The 24,170-nt window shown below is 40.4% G+C and overlaps 1 protein-coding gene across 2 annotated transcripts in view; it reads right to left on the bottom strand.

The window, feature by feature from the left end:
* TTLL7 (tubulin tyrosine ligase like 7) overlaps positions 1–24,170 on the bottom strand; it is a 212,292-nt gene that overhangs the window by 7,416 nt on the left and 180,706 nt on the right. For both annotated transcript variants that reach the window (XM_036758272.1, XM_036758273.1), the window contains exon 19: positions 18,186–18,346. In XM_036758272.1, the coding sequence (XP_036614167.1) occupies positions 18,186–18,346 (161 nt within the window). The remainder of the gene's footprint in view (positions 1–18,185; positions 18,347–24,170) is intronic.

The following is a 24,170-nucleotide window of genomic DNA, read 5'->3' as shown; positions in this document are numbered from 1 at the left end:
ATAGGGCTTTCCTGAAGAACCTCATGAGCTCGCTGGGTCGTGAACCTCTCAATGGGGCCTTGACTGGGTATCTTCCTACAGAGGGGATGGAGAGTGACCCACCTGCTCAAGGATGAGGATGACCTCAAAATGAATTAGCTGGTGCTCTCCATTGTGGGGTGCTCTGATAGAATACAAAGCTGCTTTTGTTCTCCTTAGCACAGCACGTGGCTTACTGACCATTTCACCTCTGCCCCACCTTGCGCCAGCCTTAAGGGCCTCTTTTTTTACTTCTTTGCTTCTCTTCTGGAGATACATGGGGAGGAATAGGGGAGCACCCCCTCCAAAAAATTGAGAGTTGTCTCACATATGCATAACACTCTTGCCCACATGACCCAGCACAGAGTTCCTGGTGCTTGACCTCAAGAGGAGAGGCAGGGAGGGGTCTTATCTCTCAGGCAAATGGCAGCCATGGAGAGGGGAGCCATATGGCCAGGTGGTACAAGTTTCTGAAGGTTCCCTACCAGCTCCTAGTTGAAGAATCCTGAAACTCAATCTTGCGGTTGGAGGAGAAGGAATCTTCCAGGCAGTGCTCGCTTTGGGAGGGGGGACCTCAAGCACCATCTCCTAAATGGAAGTGGTGGTAGGTCCCCCACAAAATTACCCCATGATGTTATATGCTTACTTGTTGCCACCCCCTATAAAATAGAAGTTTCTTGAGGGCAGGGGCCATTTCATTTTTGTCTTTGTATTCTCAAGGCTGAGCACAGTACCTGGCACACAGTAGGTGTTTAAATAGTTGATGACTAAAGCAACCTTGAAATCAACAGGTCAGGAATCCAAGATTCTATTGCCCGAGCATCTCTCATCAAGAGGATTGCAAGGGTCATAACTAGGGCCCCCTGGGTGCCAGGTGGAGCCACAGTGAAGTGCTAATGCTGCAGTATGAGGGGACAAGGGACCTCAATTTTGTACCCCACAATTACCATGAGTTAGTCAGATGATGTGCATTCAGTGGGGTGGCCTGTCTTTTAGCCCCAAGTGTTTGCTCCTCAGAGAAGTCCAAACAACTAACTGGCTAATGTTAATCTGGGGAACTTTAGTACTCTGTGGAAAAATGGAACTGATAGGAGAGGGATAGAGTTGTGTTGATGATTTATGGGTTATGAGAAGTCCTCTCCATATTTTCTGCCTATTCTGTCAGGTTGAATAAAGGCCACCATATACCAATAAATCCAGTTGTCTGCTTGTGTACCTGTACAAGACCCCAGGGACCCTTTTACAAATATCTGTGGAGACCTAAACTCTATTCTCTCCCTCTCCCATTTATGTGTACATCCATAATATATGCATACATACATGTATGTGTTTATATATTTATATGTGTGTATAGATTTCTCTGTAGGGACATACCAAACCTAAATATTAGTGATTTGGGGGGAAGCCTGTGAGGTCAAACCTTGTACAAATAAACCCAGAGCCTGGGGACTCTGGGCTACAGACTGCGATACAGTCCACTAACATCCACTAAATCCAATTTGGCTGTTGTCATGGCACGAAAGTACCAGTGGTTTCTTAAGCCAATGCAGAGAGAATACTGATAAAGATCTAGTTGGAAAGCTTTGAATATGGGCCCAGCCATGATCTTTCAGAGAACTGACCTAGGAAAGTTCAGAGAGACTCATGACTACCAGTTAGTAATTTTTCCCCACTTTTTCTTTTGTTCAACTCATAAAACTCTCTACTAAGACATGGACAATTTTGGGGATCCAAGTTAGTGAACCTAAGTATCCACAGTGATAAAATCACAGATCTTTTGAAGTATATAAGCTACTGAGGCAATACGGTAGTGTGGAAAGAGTGCCAGCTTTGGAGTCAAATGACCTGGGTTCGAAGTTTTCCTTTGATGCTTGCTGTTTGTGTGACTTTGGGCAAGTCACTCAGCTTCCCCAGGGGCTTAGTTTCCTCACTCAAAAAATGAGGGCATTGGACATGATGGTCTCTGTGGTCCCTCCTAGCTCTCTATGATCCTCTTAAAGAAAGACTGTATTCAACTTCGCCTTAACAACAAAAAGCTTCATTCACTTCTGGCTCACAAGGCTGTGCACTGGACAGGCCCTATTAGACCATTCTCAAATGGGATTATCTCCATGATAACCAGGGAGCACAAACCCCACAAACTGCCTTAATGCTCTAAGACCCTGAAGCCTTCTTAAAGTGGCACCTACTGAGCTGTACAACAGGGATTTAAAGGAGTTAATGCGTTCCCCCTCTGACTGACTGACTTTCAGGATCACAGTCGATCATAATTCTTTGGCAAATAGGATCAGTTTACATGACTGTGCTTGCACCAGGCTCCAAACAGGGAGGTGCGAATCACTTGTCATAAGGGTGTACAACTTATTTCAAGTCTCATGGGCTGTTTCATTTAGTTTGAATTTGGTGACAGTTCAATCTCCATTTTACAACCCTCAGAGGGAAAAATGGTTGATTTTCCTATAGAGATATACACTTCCTTGAAAGGCAAAATGACTTAATTGTCAACTTTGTGGTTACTTGATATTTATTGGCATTTTAAAGCTTTTAGACCCTCAAAGTTCAGAATTTTTTTAATAGAATGACTATTGCTTATTCATGCAGAGGCAACATGGCCTTAAAAACATGGTGTGTCAACACTGTGTGACCAGTTTTCCTAAAAGAATATAGCACTCAATGTGTTGCCTGAAAACAAGACTTCTGTGTGAAATGAAAAAAGAACCCCACAATGATTTTTTTCTTGAAAATATAGTGAATATCACTTAATAAGTTATTGTACTAGTTATTATTACTTATAGTATTATACTAGTATATATTTATGTAAGAAATGGAAATTCAACAATAAAAATCAATTCATATTTTTGTGGCAAAGTAATGAAAAAATTGAAATTTCAAGTCAAAACAGACACCACAAATTTAAATTACATCAATTCTATAAGGAAAAGGCAAAAGGAAATGCAAATTGAAGAAATAAGGGAACATCTCTGTGCATCCATGAAAAGAAGAATACGTTCCCAAACTCATCCCTCTTCTCCCTCTTCCCTGCAAACCAGTTCCCTTTAATGGAAATTAGGCTGAGTCTAAAGAAAATCAGCATTCCCCAAAATAATTTACTCTAGCTCTTCAATTTTTTTTCCATTGTTTTCCCCAGAAACCTGTGATTTACAAAAGTGTAAGTATATATGTAGCTATCTTGAACAGCCAAGGGGGCCTTTTTTTAAATTCAGAGAACAACTCTCATCCCCTTGAAGCTAACCAAAATGCTTCCTGATAGCAAAAACAAATGTCGAGTTACCTAAGCTAAACAGAGAAGGTAAAACAATAAACCCAAAAAAATCATTGAAAAATAAAGAATTTGAGAACTTTGTTTCTAAGACCTGAAAAGGCAAACAAAGACCTGAACTTTTATCAACTGGAAAGATCTGGCTTATTCTGCTTAGTTCAGAGTTAATGTCTCTGTGGTTATGAAATGCCCTCGGTAGCTCTCCAAACAAGGTCAGAACCTGTCTAAAGCAGTGAGGGTAACTGTGCTTATGGGCAATAAGACACAGGCCACAGAAGTCAGTGGTATGAGAAATAAAACACATGCAAAAGCTTAAGAAGAAAAGAGGCTGCTTATGATAAAGATAGATAAGGCCAAAGCAAATTTTATGAGCTAAGAGCTGGGTGGGGGAGAGCAAATGAGGGACAAGAGGATTAGCTAATGGCATTTAAGATATATTTGAACATTTGTTCTAATTTCTTTACATTTATTTACCATACTGTTTATATATTAAAGATGGGGCTACTGTGAATGGTCCAAATCAAAATTAAAACTATTTCTAATTATCAGCTAAGACAGCGAACCTAATGCTTCACTGGACATGGAATCCTTAAATGAATAAAAGATAGTAATCAGTTTACAATACTCTATTGAACAACATTCTTGCATCTTCAAATTCATCCTCTCTTTCCCTGTTCTATATAGACTCTTAGACTCCAGGTGATAACCTCCACTGATTGTTCTGCTAACAAGCAGATCATTAGCACTGCTAACTAGAGAAAAGTTGAGGTACCATCACAGATAGGGTTATCTGCTTGGGAATAGTCAAGAATTCATTGTACTTTTCCTGTTCATCTCTTCTTGACATCTTACATTTCTGTTCCTCTCCTTCCCTTCATTCCCCACCTTGAGCCTCTGGAATTGGCTACCAACTTTCACTGCTATGTCAGCAGTGGCCTGGAACCTTCATGCTCTTAACTGGATGGCCCCCATCAGGCTCCCAGCACCCCTGTGGGTAACCTGCCAACATTCAGCTTGGCCAGGACAAAGGAAGAGTAAACACACTCTTGCTAATTTTCTATCAGATCACCATCTGAGCTGTGGCAGCCTTCTGAGTGGAATAATCTCCATAGGTTACTCTTGTCCCTTTTCCTAGTCCCCCTCACTTTAAGAAATCATTGTGAGAGCTCAATATGCATTTCGGGCATGCAGTTCTCCACAAGTGTGCCTCCACACAAGGACAAGCTAAGGATCACATTCTAGGTTATGCTGATCTATATTTAGTGGGCCACATATCAAAACCATCTACGAAAAAGGACCAGAGTGAAAGGACCTGTCTGCCAAGGAGGCGACTCTGTGGGCTAAGCCAGGGGCCTGGAGGCCCTAGGGAGCACGGTTCTTGGGCACACAGAGAATCCACCTTTGTTTCTACCATCTGGCGATTCTCGTCTACCTGCTATGCCTTGCATACAAAATTCCATTTCCAGTCTCTGGCTGGAAAGCTAATCCTTAACACCTCCAACTCTTGGCACCCTGGGCTTCCTTTGAAGGATTCCATTTTCCTTACCTCCAAGCCTTCTGCAAGAGGCTTTTCTTGGTTACCCACAGCCAGTTAAGCCTTCCCTTCTAAGGTTACATTCCACTTCCTCTCTCTCTACTGTATGTAGGTGTTTCTTTACTTGTTGCCTCTACCATTAGGCTATAAGCTCCTAGTGGGCAGGGACTGTTTTTGCTTTCTTTGTATCCTCACTTCTTAGCAATGTGGTTGACACAAAGTAAGCACTTATTGTGTGCTTCTTGACTGATTTCATGTCTGACTTTATCATCCTCTATTCTCCCTTCCTCCCAACTCAATAAAAATGTGTCTTCTTATTACGTCTAGGACCAAATATGTACTCCTCTGTGTGACACTCAAAGTTGCTTCACAACTTGGTCCCTTCTTCATTATATTCTACTTTTCTCCAAGTAACCTACAGTTCAGCCAAATGAGCCTTCTTGCTGTTCCTCGAGTGTGACATTCCACCTCCTACTTCCGTGTCTTAGCTCTGGCTGTCCCCCAAGCCTGGGACGCACTTCCTCCTCACCTTTGGCTCTTGGAATGTCTGGTTTCCTTCAAAACTCAGCTCAAGCACCACCTTCTGCATGAGACCCTACCTGGTCCCCTCAGATGCCAGTACCTTCCTCCCCAATATTACCTTGAAGCTTTTTGGCATATATTTACATATGTACCTGTTGTCTCCTCCCCTTTTAGAATGTAGGCTCTTTGAGGTCAGGAATTGTTTCAGTTTTGTCTTTATACCACCAGTGCCCGACACAGTAAGTGCTTAATAAGTTTTTGTTGGTCAGTTATTGACTGCCTAAAATATTAGAAGTAATAATTTGCATGAGTGTCAGTTATACCATTTTAAGGATTCTATAGGTCATAAATGTATCAAACACTTACCATGTGACAGAATTTGGATATAGGCTTTCAGATAAATAAAAAATATAAGATATGGTTCCTTTCCTCAAGTATCTCACCGTATAAATGGAAAAGCAAGACCAAAACACTTAGAAATGATTAGAGAATAAATTGAACCATTAAAAAAACTCACTTATAATACAGAATGTGTGAAATGGACCTTTAAATTATAGGATGTCTACAGAAAGCTATGACTGATAACTTCAACTATTAGAGCAAAATCTCATCATCTCATTCCTGGACTATTAGAAGAGCTTTCTGGTTGTTCCCCCTGGCTCAAGTCTCAGCCCACTCCTATTCATGCTCCACTCAGCTACCTAAGCAATTTTCCTAAAGCACAGGTATGATTATGTCATCTCTGTATTAAAAAAAATTCCAATGGAAATGAAATGCAAAAAACACAGCAAACAAAGAAAACAACAAAATAACAACCAAGAGACCATCAAGAGATTTCTTTCTAAAATTACATAGGAGATACGGGTGGAAGCAGAAGGCAAATGGAAGTGATGATGGAGAAACAGGCATGAAACACCAAGACTAAACTTCCCAAATCCCCACCTACAGGTGAATCAAGGCTTTTGAGAGACTACATATAGAATGGTGGTGGGAGGGGCTGGGATATGAGAGGGGCGTGAGAGGAAGATGATAGAGGGGACTATATGATGTAGCCTAATCACCAAACACTAGCAATGGGGGTGGGGCCAAGATGGCAGCTAGAAAGCAGGGATTTGCTTAAGCTCTCCCCCAGGTTCCTCCAAACACCTGTAAAAAATGGCTCTGAACAAATTCTAGAGCTGCACAACCCATGAAATAACAGAGAGAAGAAGGGCTCCAGCCCAGGAAAGCAGGGCTCCAGCCCAGGAAAGCCTGGATGGTTGCTGGGAAGGGTCTATTGCACAGAGCTGGGAGCAGAGCACAGCCCAGCATGGGCCATCCCAGGACCAACCAGACCGGGAGTCAGGCAGAACAGGCGGTAGGGCCCTGAAACATTGAGCTGTGGCAGTTACCAGACTTCTCAACCCACAAACCCCAAAGACAACATAGCGGGTTAGTGGAAAAAACTGCTGGATCGAAGTGAAAGGAGTGCGTGATCGGCCCCAGCCCCAGGGGCGTGGAAGTGGTGTGGCTCTGGGGCTGCTTCCAGTTGCGGTTGCTTCCAGCTCCAGGCCCACCCAGTGGGAGGAATTAAGTGGCGGATCAGAATGGGAGTGCAGAACATGCTTGGATCTGGGTCAAGGTCCTGGTTGGCGGTTCTTGGGGAAGAAGGAGCACTGGTGTAGCAGAGCTTGCTGTTAGAAGTAGCTCTGATTCTCCAATTGAGAAATGGTCAAAGGATATGAACAGGCAGTTTTCAGAGGAAGAAATTAAAGATATCTATAGGCATATGAAAAAATGCTCGAAATCACTACTGATTAGAGAAATGCAAATCAAAACAACTCTTAGGTACCACATCTCACCTGTCAGATTGGCTAAAATGACAAAACAGTTAAATGATAAATGCTGGAGAGGATGTGGGAAAGTTGGAACACTGTTACATTGCTGGTGAAGCTGTGAACTGATCCAGCCATTCTGGAGAGCAATTTGGAGCTATGCCCAAAGGGCTATGATAATGTTCACACCCTTTGACCTAGCAATACCACTTCTGGGGTTGTGTCCCAAGGAGATCACACAAGTGGGAAAGGGACCCATATGAACAAAAATATTTATAGCGGCTCTTTTTGTGGTAGCTAAGAATTGGAAATCAAGGGGATGCCCATCAACTGGGGAATGGCTGAACAAGCTGTGGCTTATGAGGGTAATGGAATGCTATTGTGCTATAGGAAATGGGGATGATACAGACTTCATGACAACCTGGAGAAGCCTACACGACATAATGCTGAGTAAGTAGAGCAGAGCCAGGAGAACATTGTACACAACCACAGATGTATGGATTCCGTGAGGACTAACCCTGATGGACTTTGCTCTTCTCAGCAATGCAAGGTGCAGGGACTCACGATGGAGAATGCTGTCTACATCCAGAGAAAGAACTGTAGGGTATGAATGCAGATTGAGGCACACTTTATGCTCGCCTTTTTCCCCCTTTTTTTCCCTCTGTTTTGTTTTTGTTTTGGGGTTTTTTTTTTTGGTTCTGTTCCTTCTTTCTCATGATTCATTCCATTGGTCATAATTCTTCTCCACAACTTGACTAGTGTGTTATACATAGAAGATATATCGGATTCCATACCATCTTGGGGAGGGAGTGGGGTAAGGAGGGAAGAAAATTTGGAACGCAAAATTATGTAGAACCAAGTGTTGTAAACTAAAAATAAAAAAAAAAATTAAAAAAAGAAGTAGCTCTGAAAACAGCAGTGCAGCCCCGAAAGCTCGGGACAAAGTACTCTCTACTCTACCAGCAGTCATACTCTGACAAAAAACTCAAGGGTCAAGTAGTTGGCTGGGAACATGATCAGGCAGCAAGAACAAACTGAGATTCAGATTCAGACTCTGCAATCTTTTTTTGGTGAAAAAGATCAAAATATACAGCCAGAAGAAGTCAACAAAGTCAAAGAGCCTACATCAAAAGCCTATAAGAAAAATATGAATTGGTCTCAGGCTCATGGAAGGGCTGAAAAAGGATTTGGAAAAGCAAAGTAAGAAAAGTAGAGGAAAAACTGGGGAAGAGAAATGAGGGTAATGCAAGAAAACCATGAAAAGCAAGTCAATAATTTGCTAAAGGAGATCCAAAAAAATACTGAAGAAAATAACACCTTAAAAAATAGACTAACTCAAATGGCAAAAGAGCTCCACAAAGCCAATGAGGAGAAGAATGCCTTGAAAGGCAGAATTAGCCAAATGGAAAAAGAGGTCCAAAGGACCACTGAAGAAAATACTACCTTAATAATTAGATTAGAGCAAGTGGAAGCTAGTGACTTTATGAGAAATCAGGATATTATAAAACAGAACCAAAGGAATGAAAAAATGGAAGACAATGTCAAATACCTCATTGGAAAAGCCACTGATCTGGAAAATAGATCCAGGAGAGATAATTTAAAAGTTATTAGACTACCTGAAAGCCATGATCAAAAACAGAGCCTAGACATCATCTTTCAAGAAATTATCAAGGAGAACTGCCCTGATATTCTAGAGCCAGAGGGTAAAACAGAAATTGAAAGAATCTATCCATCACCTCTTGAAAAAGATCCCAAAAAGAAAACTCCTAGGAATATTGTTGCCAAATTCCAGAATTCCCAGGTCAAGGAGAAAATACTGTAAGAAGCCAGAAAGAAACAATTTGAGTATTGTGGAAACACAATCAGGATAATACAAGATCTAGCAGCTTCCACATTAAGGGATCGCAGGGCTTGGAATATGATATTCCAGAGGTTAAAGGAGTTAGGGTTAAAACCAAGAATCACCTACCCAGCAAAACTGAGTATAATGCTTCAAGGCAAAATATGGATTTTCAATAAAATAGAGGACTTTCAAGCTTTCTCAGTGAAAAGACCAGAGCTGAAAAGAAAATTTGACTTTCAAACACAAGAATCAAGAGAAGCATGAAAAGATAAACAAGAAAGACAAATCATAAGGGACTTACTAAAGTGAAACTGTTTTGCTTACATTCCTACATGGAAAGATGATGCGTGTAATTCATGCGTGTAATTCCTTTCTCAGTATTAGGGTAGTTGAAAGGAATATACATAGACAGAGGGCACAAGGTGAGGTGAATATGAAGGGATGATATCTAAAAAAAATAAAATTAAGGGATGAGAGAGGAATATATTGAGAGAGGGAGAAAGGGAGAGATAGAATGGGATAAATTATCACATACAAGTGGCAAGAAAAAGCAGTTTGGCTGGAAGGGAAGAGGGGACAGGTGAAGGGGAATGAGTGAATCTTGCTCTCATCAGATTTGACCTGAGGAGGGAATGACATACACACTCAATTGGGTATCTTACCCCACAGGAAAGAAGGAGGAAGGGGATAAAAAAGGAGGGATGATAGAAGGGAGGGCAGATGGGAGAAGAAGAAATCAAAAGCAAACACTTTTGAAAAGAGACAGAGTCAAGGGAGAAAACTGAATAAAGGGGGACAGGACAGGATAGAGGGAAATATAGTTAGTCTTTTACCACATGACTATTTATGGGAGTATTTTACATAATGATACATGTGTGGTAGTGTGGCCAGAGTGGCCTTTGTTTTCTTTGAGTGACTCAGCTTACCTCATTGAGCCTCGCTGGGCCATACCTGGGAACAGAGAACTTCCTGTGTGACCTCTTCCGGGGCAGGAAGCCCAGAGACTCATGCCTGCGAGCAGAGAACTTCCTGTGTGATGAGTCATGGGGCTGGCTGAGGTGAGGTGTTGACTCCAGAGCCACGCCCTATTGGGTGTTAACCTAGGGGAAGGGGCCAACTCAAGAACCAATCGGCCCGGTCATTCAGGCGGCGCTTGATGATGTCAAAAACTCTATAAGAGGGGAGAAGACGGCTTGAAGACTCCTTTTCCATTTCTGGTTGGAGCCAGAGATACCTACAGCCAAAGCTGACGCAGGAGCTGCGGGTAGCAGAGCTGACCCACGCGTGGAGCGAGGAGAGCTGAGCAAGGACTTGAGGCCAGTGGGTAATCTTCTTACCGTAGAGGGGAAGCATGTACACGATTTTGCTTTATACCATCATGCTTCTCTGTGGCCTCCTGGTTACTCCTGTGAGGTGGACTTATTGGGCCTGGAAGCTTTTGATCAAAATATCAAAATGGGGGTGCTGGTTTGTGGGTCTGTTACTGTGGAGTTTAAATACATGCTTTAGTTCTCCTGCCTTCTACCTAGAGAATTCCTTATATCCTGCGGTTCCGAACCTTTCAGACATATATGAGGTTCTCTTTGAAATCATAAATTCTGCCTTCATAATACAGGTCTATGTTGAATTGCTTGCCTTCTTAGGGAGAGTGGGTGGGGAGGAAAGAGGGGAGAGAATTTGGAACTCAAAGTTTTAAAAGAAGATGCTCAAAAAAAAGTTGTTTTTGCATGCAACTGGGAAATAAGACATACAGGCAATGGGGCATAGAAATCTATCTTGCCCTACAAGAAAGTAAGGGGAAAAGGGATGCAGGGGGGTGGGAGTGGGGTGATAGAAGGGAGGGCTGACTGGGGAATGGGGCAATCAGAATATATGCCATCTTGGAGTAGGGGGGAGGGTAGGAATGGGGAGAAAATTTGTAACTCAAAATCTTGTGGAAATCAATGCTGAAAACTAAAAAATTTCAAAAAATAAAGTATGGAATTAAAAAAAAAAGAAAAAAAAAACAGTAGCAATGAAGAAAAGTTAGCTCCTGTAGTCTCTTAGGAAGAAGAGAGCCTTCAGGAGAATGGGTAAAGAAGCAAAAAAGGGATTAAAACAGGGCGGAAAAAAGGAAGAAATCTTGTTTAATGGTAGTAGGGTGGTCTCACTGATGAACACTCATGGGATAAGAATTATTCAACAAAAGGAGAGGAGGACCTGACAGTGAGTATAATTTGTAGGAATTCAGTGCTTAAGATATGCTCATCCTGCCTGAGGAGAAAGGGAATCAGAGTTCCTGGGAATAACTCACACCCAGAAGAGTAGGAAAACATGAACACAGGAAGGAGATTTCATGGCAAATGGAAAAATAATGACCAAGGAAAGGGCAAAGGTTAATAATGAACTGCACAAAAGAGAGATAGGAAAATTCCTACCACAGGGCAATATCTTCTCTATCACTTGCAGGAATAGGCATTTCTAAGACTGAGCCATAACAGAAAAAGGCTGGGGGCTAAGATCTACAAGGCAAAATACAACACAGCAATTGTTTTGAAGAGGGAACACAAAATAGAAACTTTAGAAGCTTTAATTCCATGAAGACTACATAGAGTAAAGAAGGATTAAATAAGTATCAGGGTCATGAATCAAAAAATAAAAGTCTAGAATACAGAGAAAGGAAATATAATGAAGAGAATGAGAGAAATAAATTTGTTAAGAAAAAGACATAGAAAACTAAAATTTAAAGCTAACAGAACATGCTGAAAAGAAAGAGGGCAAGGGGATTTTACTTGACTACTTAACCATGAGAAAAAAGGGAGCAGAAGAATTAATTAAGTGGATAAAATGGAGAAAGAAACAAGAATTAAGAGATAAGGGAAAGGGGTAAGAAGTGTGGGGGGATAGGGGTTAAGGTCAAGGAAAGAGGGCCAGTACGAATAGTTTGCCTTAAGGTAGAATAAGCAAAAATAACTAAAAAGACAAAGTACTGAGTTTATATAGAAAGGGGGGGGAAGCCTAATTTGCAATATATGTATATTTATATAATATGTGTGTTATAACTGTATATTCCAAATTAGGTACTCTCTCCTCTCCTATATGTGTGTGTATACATACATATATATATATATATGTATGTATGTATACACAGACATAAATGTACATATATACACATATATACATACATATAAATGACGAATGGACAAAAACATAACCAGAACTTTCATAACTTTAAATGTAAATAGATTAAGCAACCCAACAAAATGAAAAAGAATGATATATTGGATAAGAAAACAAAACCGTATACAAATGTAAAGCATTATTACTATGCTTTAAGAAATGACAAATACTTTTATACAAAAAAGCATGGAATGATCTATATGAATTGATGTAAAGTAAAGTAGGCAGAGCCAAGAAAATAATATACCAAAATGACTACACAACAATGTAAATAAAAAGAACTGCACACACAAAAGGTAAAATTTGCAAAATTATTGAATAATGTTGTTGTTTATTTGTTCATCCTTCATTCTCAAAGGCTACCATCACATCACGGAGGTGATTCCAAGACTTGCAAGTGAATTGGATTTAAGTGAGGAAGGGTTTGCAAAGTCACCAGCCTCACCTTCTCCTCCAGGGCCATCTGGGTCCAGTGGAGAACTCGAGATGGCCCAGGATGCAGTGGGAGACTTTGGCCTTTTTAAGCTAAGGTCTCTCCCAGGTCTCAGTCTGACTGAGGCTAGGGCCCATTCAGTGATCAAGGCTAGGTAAGAAAAGAGGCAAAGAATGGCCTCTTTTACCTAGTTAAAAAAAATCTGGGAGGAGAAGACCCCAAGGGTACCTGGACAAAACAGAAACAGCTGCTATTTAAATGCACTCTGAGCCATCAGGGCCCAAGCCATGACCAGGTGGGGTTTGAGCTAGGACCTATTGTTGGACCCTCAAAGAGAGCCAGAGTGAACTGGGTTTAAGTCTTGGTCCGTAAGAAAGAAGTCTAGCCCATAAACCCCAAGATTTGTTCAGAGGTTTCAGCAATCAAAATTTACATTCCTTAGGGCAGAGCACCCCCAGGGAAAGGAAGGAAGACCTACGAGGAAAGGAGAAGAAAGGAGAGGGGTGGAGAGAAGAGGAGAGGGAAGGAAGGAAGGAGGTGCATTGTCCAAACAGAACTGGCCAGTTGGGTCCCCAGTGGGGCAACTCTTACTACTCAAAGACTGTTGTTTGTCCGTTGTTCTGAGGACTATGACATCAGGAAGGTGATGTCATGACTTGCAAGTGAATTGGATTTAAGTGAGCAGGGCTAAGCAAATTCACCAGCCTCATTTTCTCCTCCGGAGCCATCTGGGCCTAGTGGCAAGATACAAATCAGGATGACTGGGGATGGCCCCCTCTGTCTACTGTGGTGCTAACTTAAAGGTCTGTTTTTGAGTGCCCCGAGAAGATAATAAGTACCTTTCTGTACATGTCGTTTAAAGTACATTCCTCTCCAGTGGCAGAAGAATGACTTTAGTGGTCTCTGCTTAGCACCCTCAGTCACAAAATTCATGAAATGATCACTGACATTTACACAGAACTTGATAGGCATTTTCTCATTTGATCCTCAAAGCAGCCTAGTGAAGCAGCAGATCCGTAATTTCAATGATATAGGGAATTCCCAAGTAACGAAACTGTTTACCAATGCAGGTTGACACCTTCTCTGCAATTTATAACCTTAGTGAGTAACACAAGGATTATCATCTTCCTTTTATGGAAAGAGAAACCGAGGCACAGAGAGCTTAAGCGCTCACAGAACTAGTAAATATCAGAGGTGAGATTTGAACTCAGGTTTCCTTGGCTCCAAGGCCAACACTTTAACCACTACACCATACTGCCTTTAAGTGAAAAGAAGGATGTGGCTGTGTCTAGATCCTAGGTCTGGATGGACTGTTGACACAAGGATTGCTACTGAGTAATATTTGAGATTGCCACCTAGTCAATTCACACTGCCCATTAAGAACACAGGGAAAAAAACTGGTCTAGGAGACAGTCAAGTTACTGGGAGGAGACAGCCTAAAGACCTATCAACCATGTGGCCACTGGAGCAGCTGATCAGGTGGCTTCTCATTATAGTGCCATAATCTGTGTTTTCCTCAATTCATTCCAGCCCTAGGAATCTTGGCATCATCCCAAACTCTATGCTCTCTCTCACTTCATCTGTACCATCACCTGACACATTTTATTGGTTCTGCCTTCACAACATCTTGGCAATTTGGATCCTTTCTCTCCACTATCACTTTAAGGCCTGGATTATTTTCCACCTATATTACTATATCGACCTCCTAGTTGGTTTTCCCGACTCAAGTCACCTACCACTCCAGCCCATCCCACACAGTGCTGTCAAAGCAGTTTTTGTTGAGCACGTATCTAACTGTGTGAGTCTCCTACTCAACTAACTCTAGTCATTCCTTGTTGCCTCTAGGGAAAAATATAAAACGTTTAGAGACCTAGACAACCTTGCCCCAACTTCTCTTTCCAGGTTCATTGTACATTACTCCCCTCCTCCTACTCTTCAATTCACACCTGACACTCTATCTCTAGTCCTCGTACCTCTGTGCTGGCCATCCCCAATGCCTCCTAAAATTCACTCCTTCCTTACCTTGCCTCATAAGGTCTCTTTCTTCTTTTAAGATGCAGCTGAGGCACCATTTTCTGCATGAAGACTTTCCTAATCCACACCCCCTCCAACTGCTAGTGACCTTCCTCCAAAACTACTTTGTGTTTGCTTTGTATATATTTATATATGTGCATATATAATTATTAACTATTATATTATTACTTACGTATTATTATATAAGCAAATTACATATTGATATTGTGTGTTTATATTATTAAAACTGTCTATATATTTGTATATTTTTAAATATATTATTGTATATTTACATATTATCATTGAATAATAAGCATGGCTCAAAAGAAAAAAAATAATGAGATCACACCCCTTTGCAGAGGGTAGGAAGACCACAAGTATTGTACATTGCATATATTTTCAGGCTTTTTCAATATATTAATCAGTTATACCATTTTTTTCCCTCTTTATTTTTGTCTTTAAAAAACTCTTTGGTAAAGGAAAGGGCTCTCTCTCAGAGGGCTATTGAGGGAAATTTTGGTGATGTGAAAAAAAACAATACAAACTTATTTTTGAAAACTCCAGTGGCTGCCTATTACCTTCAAATATAAAATGCACCGGCATTTAAAGTCCTTCACAACCTGGCCCCTTCCTACCTTTCCAGTCTTCTTATATTTTCCATCCCTCCATGTACTTAATAATCTAGCAACGTTTGCCTCCTGCCTTCCCCCTAGCATACATTTCACCTCCTAACTCTATATTTTCAATCTGTCCCTCAAGTCTCGAAGGTGGCATAGTGGATAAAGCACTGACCCTGCAGGCAGGAAGACCCGGGTTCAAATCCAGTCTTGGACATTTCCTAACTGTGCAACCTTAGCCAAGTCATTTGACTTTTGTTTGCCTAAATTTCCCCAACCATAAAATGAAGATCATAATAGCGCCCACATCACGGGGCTGCTGTGAGGATCACATGAGATAACACTTATAAAGCACTTAGCACAGTGCCTGGCACACTGTAGACACTATATAAATTTGATGACGACAATGATGTTCTCACCTCCGTTTATTGGTTTTCCTGAATTCTTTCAAGACTTGGCTCTAATCCTGCCTTCCTCAGGAGCCTTTACTGGTCCCAGTCACTGTGAGATAAGCTTCTAAGCTTACCTTCCATTTCCACTTTATATATCTTGTAAGTACAAAGTTGTTTACATCTTGTCCCCCCCATTACAATGTGAGCTCCTTAAGGGAATAAATCATGTTTTTACCTTTATTCGAATTCCCAGTACTTAGTGTAGTGCCCGGCATACTGTAACACACAATAAGAGCTTTGACTGACTGATTTAATTTATATTTGCCTGGGAACAACACAATGTTTGTGGTCTGTTACATGGTGTCTGATACGACTGGAGTCATTTTCATTTCTACTTATTTACATTCTTTCAGTAAGTCTGTATACAGTGATCTAAGTTATTACTGCTACATTCCAAATGCCCATTGAGCCTTTCCTTCTTTATAGGACCTGATGGTGCTTGTGCTCCCTTGGGAGGTCCTTTGAGAACCTCCAGGAGGCCACAGAGGGCGTGATAACAGCTGACTTTCAGGTAGCACTTGGTGCTCGTGGAAAGCATTTTTCTCAAAGAGACTCAAGGTCTCAGTGAAGTGAATAAGGCAAGTATTATTATCCCCGTTTTACAGATGAGGTATCTGAGGCTTCAAAAGATTAAGTGATTGGTTCAAAGTAGCACAAAAGTAAAGGGCACAGTCAGGAACTGAACAGGGAAGCATAAGGAAAAGAGCACTAAATGAGAATCAGAGGAAATGGGCTCAAATCCTCTATCTGCTGCCTCTGTGACCTTGGGGGAGTCATTTCTCTGGGCCTCAGTTTCTTCTTATGAGAGTTTTGGACTAGATGACTCATAAGTATCCTTTAAATTCCATGTCCCATGGGCCTGACAACCGAGTCTAAGTCAGAACTCTTTTCGCTATATCATGTGGCCTAGTCCCACAACAAAAAAAAAAAAATCACTTCATGACAGAGAAGTTTAAAATACTTACAGCGGGGCGGATCAAAGACTAAGTAGGCTGATTACCAGCCCTGTATGCATAAAGAAGGCAAGAAGGTGAAACAAAAGGATGGAGGTGAAGGGTATTAGTTTTCTTCCTTCCTTTCCTTTCTCCTTTCTTTTTGTTTGCATGAGGCCCAAAGAATTTCAGACAGAGAAAACAGGAACTTCAACTCGCATAACTTTTGTGGGAATTCTTTGTCACAATCCTTCTCAAAACGAGTTCTGGGGCACAGGTTCCCTATTAGGAAATTAAACAGAACTAGAAGAATTTTCTAATCCTAAGTCAGAGAAAGGCTTGGGTAAGAGGTTTTTCCCTTAGTCAAGAAGGAGAGATTCAAAGACAAGGTTAAATGCTTATGGGCTATACTTACCTAGCTAATTATTTTGCGCTCCAAAAGAAAAAAAAAAACTTTGCCCTTAAAGAGAAAAACTTTCTTTTTGGAATGAAAGAGCAAACCACAACTAAGGTTTTGGAGGCTGAGATCGTCTTCCTCACGGAGAAGGAAAAAAGGTTGCTAAAGGCTTCATGCTCTTGTTTGATAATTGGTATGTGAGGGTCCAGCTTTCCCAGAGGAGCTAAAGCTTGTATCTTTGAGTTCTAAGTCAAATGAGAAATAGTAGGGCCTTCTTTTCCTCTTATGAAGATGATTTAGAACCTAAACTAAGGATTTCTGCTGTTGCCAGGAGCTAGAACCAGAAGATTCTCTACAACAATATACTTATTAGAGCATTACTTAGCAGAGACCATTAGACCGGTACTTAACAGTAACTATAAGACTAGCAGAGAATTGTTTAGCAGGGTCTGTAAGACCCAAAGCCCATAAGGAAGCTAAGCATAAGCTATGACAACAAGAGCTTTGTAGCACAGGAGAGGTAAGTTGGTCTGCCATTCATGTACTTGAAACACACGTATTCCCCTCGTGTGGTACCGACCACACATTTCCTAGATATGTTTATCCTTCCTGCTGACAGTATAATGTATTTGCAAAACACACTAGGAAAAAGGTCAGGCTGGAAGAATTTGCTGAGTCAGCCTAGAGGTGAGAACTGAAGCCATGGAATTGGGTGGTATCTCCAGGAAGACATGTTCCTAATTCAGCCCTTTCACTAATTCCTGTTCCCACAGGCTCACTAATTTAAAGCTGGAAGAGACTTGAGAAGTCACCTGGCCCAGCTTCATTTTACAGGTGAGGATCTGAGGTCCAAGCAGTTTTTAAATAACTTGGTCAAAGTCTCTCAACAGCCAGGATGACTCCAGACGTCTTTCCACCCTGCCATACTTGCTTCCTATTCAGACTGGTTCTCTTTTCCTTTGGTCCCAATAGCTAAGATTTAACTATAGTCACACTCCAGGCCTGCACATCAAGCTAATTATCTCTAAAGTGTTGTTAACTCCTTAAAATCATGCCTGATAAAAAGCTATATTCCAGGTGATAAACCACTGAGGAAATATCATTTTTTGTCATCCCCACAACTGGGTAGATACTGAAGTGATCATGAAAAACAGAAATCAAAACCACGTACCCTGAATTACAGAAGCAGTTCCACAAGCCTTGGCCATGGCTCCACAGCAGCCGGTTAAAAACCCGGTTAAAAATTCGAAACAAATGTAAACTTTCCATGTCAGGTATCTTCCAGATACGTGGGAGTACTGAGCGAATGCTTGTTCTCACAATGTCCAAAACCTAGAAGGAAATAGAAAAGCATTTTCAAATCCTAGGCACATTCTGAAAAACCTCATGCCAAACATCTGGGCTTACTTTCACCAGCCAGAAAAAAAAAGATGGCAAGAAATAATCACTTAACATCTCTTGTAAACCTCAATAGGCTACTTCACCTAATTTGCGTGTATTTATCATGTACGCTGTAACATGCCTTTTCAATCAAAATCATTTTATGAAAACAAACCCAGATAAAGTTGCTCTTTTCCAGTTTGTCAAAGTTAATTTTTTTCACTCTTCCTAACATTATCTAGTTAAGGGAAGTGCCTGTAAAAACCAGACCCAAAGTGGGATGAACAGAGAGAGAGAGAGCCAGCCTGATTACATACATTTATTTCAACCAGCATAAATAATGTGAGAGCTAGATGTAGAAGAAAGATACATAGTTTAAATTTGGTTCTCTTGTTTAGAAAATTACCAAATTTTTAAAATAATGTTGGCTGTCTCCAGCCCATCCTGGCATGAAGGAAAAACTGAAATAAATATTTAAATTTAAAAGTTATATCAGCAATTAAAAAATAAACATTTGATAAAACTTAATTTATATATGACTGCATTTATAAGCCAAAATATAAAAATTTTACAGGAAAAAAATCAGAAAAAATATTGAACATTAGATTACTTTTATTACTTTATTATAATGAGTTATAGAACCAAATGGATTTTAAGTAAAAGAAAATAGCATTAATAGCTAATATTTGTATAACAAGTTTAGGTGTGTGAAACACTTTACATAAGTTATTTTGTTTGAGTCTCATCAACCCTGTGAGGTGGTTCAAGTATTATTATCCCTATTTTACAGATAAGGATACTGAGACTAAGAAGGGTTAATTGGCTTGCTTAAGGTCATACAGTTAGTAAGTATCTGAGGCAGGAGTTAAATTCGGATCTTACTATCATTCCATCCCTCTACCCACTATACCTTCTTAGCATTGTTCAATATAAAAATACCTTGGTTATGTGTCCTGAATGTTACATGATAATATGAATTGTTATGTGTATGTATGTGCTTAAGAGAAGCAGAAGGGAGTCAGATTTCATATATAGAAGAAATAAAGTTGCAGTGAAAATTATATTGTCATATACATTACAGTGCTTTGCACACAGCAGGGACATAACAAATGGTTGTTGAAAAAATGAATTAACATCCTTCAGAGCAGGTTTTTACTTGGTCTAATATCAGAAAGCAATGGACAACACAACATGGAGTTTACGAAAGAAACAGAAGTTGGAGCTCTGGTTCTGGAACAGGTAATGCATATGCACATTTAGCACCCCTTGTGTGGACAGCACCATGGCAGCTTTGGTGGGGGAGGGGGATACTAGATAAAAAATGGCCCCAACCTTTATGGAGCTTTCAGCCTAGATGAGGTACAGATGATTACCGTATACAATAATTATGTGATAAGTACATTTGAAAGTTTTATGAGGAATTATCATCAACCAGGAAGGCTTCATGGAGAAGTCATCTGAGTTGGCCTTTAAAGAACAGTTAGGAATTTATGGCCAAATAAGTCAAGCGAGAACATTTCTTACTATGAACAAAGATGAGGAGGCAGGAGACCACAGAGTATGTTGGGGAACAGAGAACAATTCAATTTGGCAGAAATATAGAGGACATGGGGAGTGACAGAGCAGGCTCCCCTTGGAAAAGGCTGGTAGGGGAGTTTAATACCAGCTGGTAAAGGGCCTTGAATACCAGGTAAAGGAGTCTGGAATTCACTTTGGAGATAACAGGGAGCCCATGGAACATTTCTGAGCCAAAGAGTGACATGAACACATCAATATATAAGAAACATTTTTCTGGTAGCAACATGAAGGATGAATTGGAGAGGCTATAGACTAAAACACCTATTATTGTAGTAAAGACCAGGACTTCTATGGGGGGAGGGGCAAGAGGGGTAGCAGGAAGAGAGAAAAAGGAATAAAGGGCAGCGGGGGTATGGCAAGTGGCATAAACACAACATGGAATCTTGTTATTTAACAAATTAATTATTAAGTTATAATGCGCTATTTATGAATAACACTAAATCACTTGACATATTTACTTCAGTATATGCTATAATAGTTAATAATTGTACATATGAGAACGAGTACACACATGCAATTGTGTGGTACTAACGCTGAATGATGATGGAATATAAACCCAGGATAATAGCAGCCCAAAACAGAGATTAATCAAGAAAGCCTTCTTAAGGAAGATGTGCCTAAAGAAAACACAAGACTTGGTCTGACAGAGCAAAGGGATAGAAGATGTATGCCTTAGACACCTACTAGCTGTGTGACCCTGGGCAAGTCATTTAACCCTGTTTGCCTCAGTTTCCTCCTCTGTCAAATGAGCTAGAGAAGAAAATGGCAAAACACTCCAGTATCTTTGCCAACAAAACCCCAAATGGGGTCACAAAGAGCAAGACATGACTGAAACAACTGAACAACAACTAATACATAAATGGCCAGGGTTTACTCTTGAAGCCAAGGGAAACTAGGTATAATACAAGTCTTGATTTTCTTGTGATTGATTTAAAAGTACCCTCTTCCCAAACCACACTGATATTTCCAAAAGAAAGAATAGACAAGCGATTTAGCCAGTGACAGTATTTAAAAATTGGAAGATGAAAGGTTTGTCCATTTTGTTTTGTTTTTTTCATTTGAATTACTGCAAAACTGAAGGCACAAGGCATAAGGCAAATCCATATATTCAAGAAACATTCACTCTTATTTATCAGTGTGTATGAAGCAGTTTGCTCCATACAGGTGAACAGTTGGTCTTTGCTGAAAATAATGGCATGAAGTGCAGACAATTTAGAAATCATATTAAAAGCACTGCCCTGATGCAACAAAATTCCATCAGCCTTGCTGATACTGCTCCACAGTGCATCTTGGGCAATCCAACTGAGAAGGAAAGGTAGGAAAAGACAATTCATGGTGCTTATAGAGGCAGCTACAGTAGGTGATAAGAACTAGCTACTGTTCTTTGGAGAAAAAATAATGAATGAGTCAAAGATCTATGGGAACTGAGCCCTGAAATTCCAATATAATCCAAGTGGAACCACTTGATTGTCTCTTCTCTTAGTTCATGCATCAATATCGGCTTTCTCATCAAAGAAAAGGCTTTTTTAGTAAATTTGGTAACCTCCCTTGACCACCAATGCCACAGTATCTTCCTTCTTCATACAGATTTCTGCCCAACCATATAAAGAAACCATGGTTCCAAGCAGGGAACAGAATTGTGCCAAGGTTCAAGTTTGAACATCATGGCATGAAATAAGATTTAACTGTATCCATTTTTTCCAGTGAAAGATCGATCTGTTCAGCTTTTAATTCATATACATTTTTCACTGGAATTTCAAGATGATGAATGAAAAAATGAAATCAGGCAGAGAATTTCTTTCAAGGAAAAAAGAAAAAGAACAGGGAGCATAACAGAGAAGAGGAATGTGCATGCATGTGTGTGTGCAAGCACGAGTGTGTCTGGAGCTCTTTGTGTTCTGTGAAATACGAACCTCAGAGAAATCTCTACCACTTTCAAGGGCAACTATCCAGTTTCTGCATCTTCCTGTCATGAGAGGCCCAGGTGAAAAGCATCAAATTCCACAAGGACCACAAAACCCCTGGAGATAGGCATATGTTGGTGCACAGCTCTCCACTGAGAATTCCATGCTGCCAATGGGACTGAGGGATTCTAGGAAGGTCAAGTTGGACACCAGTTAGTAAGGCACGGGCTTTTGAAGACGGAACTTGGGAGAAGTTTCCAGTTCTTTCTCTCACAAAGTCAAAAAGAAAAAAGAATATCATCATCTGGGGCTAGAAAATATCTGTGGATAACATCAATATCTTCCATAATATAACTGACATTATCCAGACAAGTTTGCCTAGGAAAGAAATAAAGTAAGATTGCTTAGTTATGTGGAGGTTGAGCCAAACAGGCCACTGAGAAGGGCATTTATAGTGCTTATTTCTGAACGCTTTCAGAACGCCTTAATTAAGGTCATGGTTACAGCTGACCTCCTTTATTGGACTTCTTGCCTTGTCCTCCTCTTGGTCACCGCTTCTTCTTAGTTTCATAAAGTGTTCTGGGACAAGTCTTCCCACTGATATATGATCATCTGGTCAATTGCAACTGCACCACATCATAGTGGACAATTTTTCTTTATAACACTTATTCTCTTCACATTCCATGCCACAAGGTTTAAGAAAACATGTTGAATTCGGTCAAGTAAAATGAAGATTATTTTGTAAAGATTAGAAAAATAAATAACATGGTATAAAGAATATGACCTGGAATTTTAAATCTTTATATTTGTACAGAGGTGTCTATAGTTTCCACCAGGTTTTCACTATGATTAATTAGCCTCCTGACTGGGACATATTGTTCCTTCCACTTCAAGCTTCCCTCACCTCTCTGACGCTTTTTGTTTTTACGTCAAAGTAATTTCCCTATAGATTCCCACATCCTAGAAGCCTTCCTTCTAACAAAGAACAAGAGTCAAACAGGACCAAAGGCCACACCAATTACAGTTGACCCCGTAGGCAGCATTCTGTACCTGGGCTCCCCTGCCACTCTAAGAGGGGCCACAAGTGTACTTTATCATCTGTCATTTTGGACCAAGACTGGTCATTATAATCAGTGAGAATCTGAAGGATATTCTGTAGGGTTTCTGCTTTACATTACTGTAGTTCCAATTTTTATTATCCTTCTCATTTTGCTGACTTTGCTCTGTATCGGGGCATGTGTCTTTCCTATGTGTCTATGGCACAATATTATTCTATTACATTCCTATACTGACATTTGCACAACCAACCACTGCCCAACTGAAGGCCACCTAATGCAGACTATTTTGCTGTTTGGGACCTTCAGGTATGTGTGCAATTTTACTTTCTGCCCTGGACCTTTTCTTGGGATATTCCCCCTATCATATTTCAAAATTTTGGTGTATTTTGGTGACTTTTCTCACATAATTCCAAATCATTTGCCAGAGTAGAATATTAATGTACTTGTCTTCCAATGATGCTTTCAACACTATTGCTGTTGGGATTTTTTTTTAAATCTTTGCCCAGTATGAGCAATGTTAAGTGAAACCTCAGTCATTCTGTTTAGCATTTCCTTCATTATTAATAATTTGGAGCCTACTTTCATATGGACATTGAGAGTCCATTTCTCTTGTTGTTAAAGGTTTTCCATATCCTATGCCCAATCACTTATCAAATGGGCAGTGGTTCTTTCATTACTCACTTTATTACAAAACTGAAGTGACTTCTTTTTCCAAAGAAATGCCAGAAAAATTCAACAACTAAATATAAATTATTAGCCAAGTTTGCCAGTAAGTTCCCTGTTTTTTTCCACATTTTCTTGAAATTGTGGTACCCGCCTCTGTAAATTATAAGGATTTACCTTCTGACACTTAATGCTCTTTAATAGCTACAAATATAACAAAGTCTCACCATGTGCAATTTTCTCTTCTAATCTATCATCTTTTGCACCAGGACATTCAGTTGCCTACGTTTGGCGTAGGTGTTTATTTTACCTTTCATTCTATTGGGTGGGGGAAAAATCTCTGCAGAGTAAGAGTTTTTTAATTTTATAAAAATGGTACATTGGGCTAATCGAGCTGATGGTACTTATTTTTTCAAACAACCCTGCAAGGCTCAAAGCTCTTAAGCTATTCCCACAGTCAAAGATCAGGGGGAATGATGTTATCACAGAACAAACCCTAGTGAAAGCTGACCTTCTCCTCCTTTCCCCAGGAGTGGCCCCCCCACCCCCACTCTCACCCCCCAGAGCCAAGAA

The sequence above is a fragment of the Trichosurus vulpecula genome, chromosome 4, assembly GCF_011100635.1.
Source record: "Trichosurus vulpecula isolate mTriVul1 chromosome 4, mTriVul1.pri, whole genome shotgun sequence".
NCBI lineage: Eukaryota > Metazoa > Chordata > Mammalia > Diprotodontia > Phalangeridae > Trichosurus > Trichosurus vulpecula.
The sequence above is the reverse complement of the archived record's forward strand: the minus strand, read 5'-3'. Positions and strand labels throughout refer to the sequence as shown.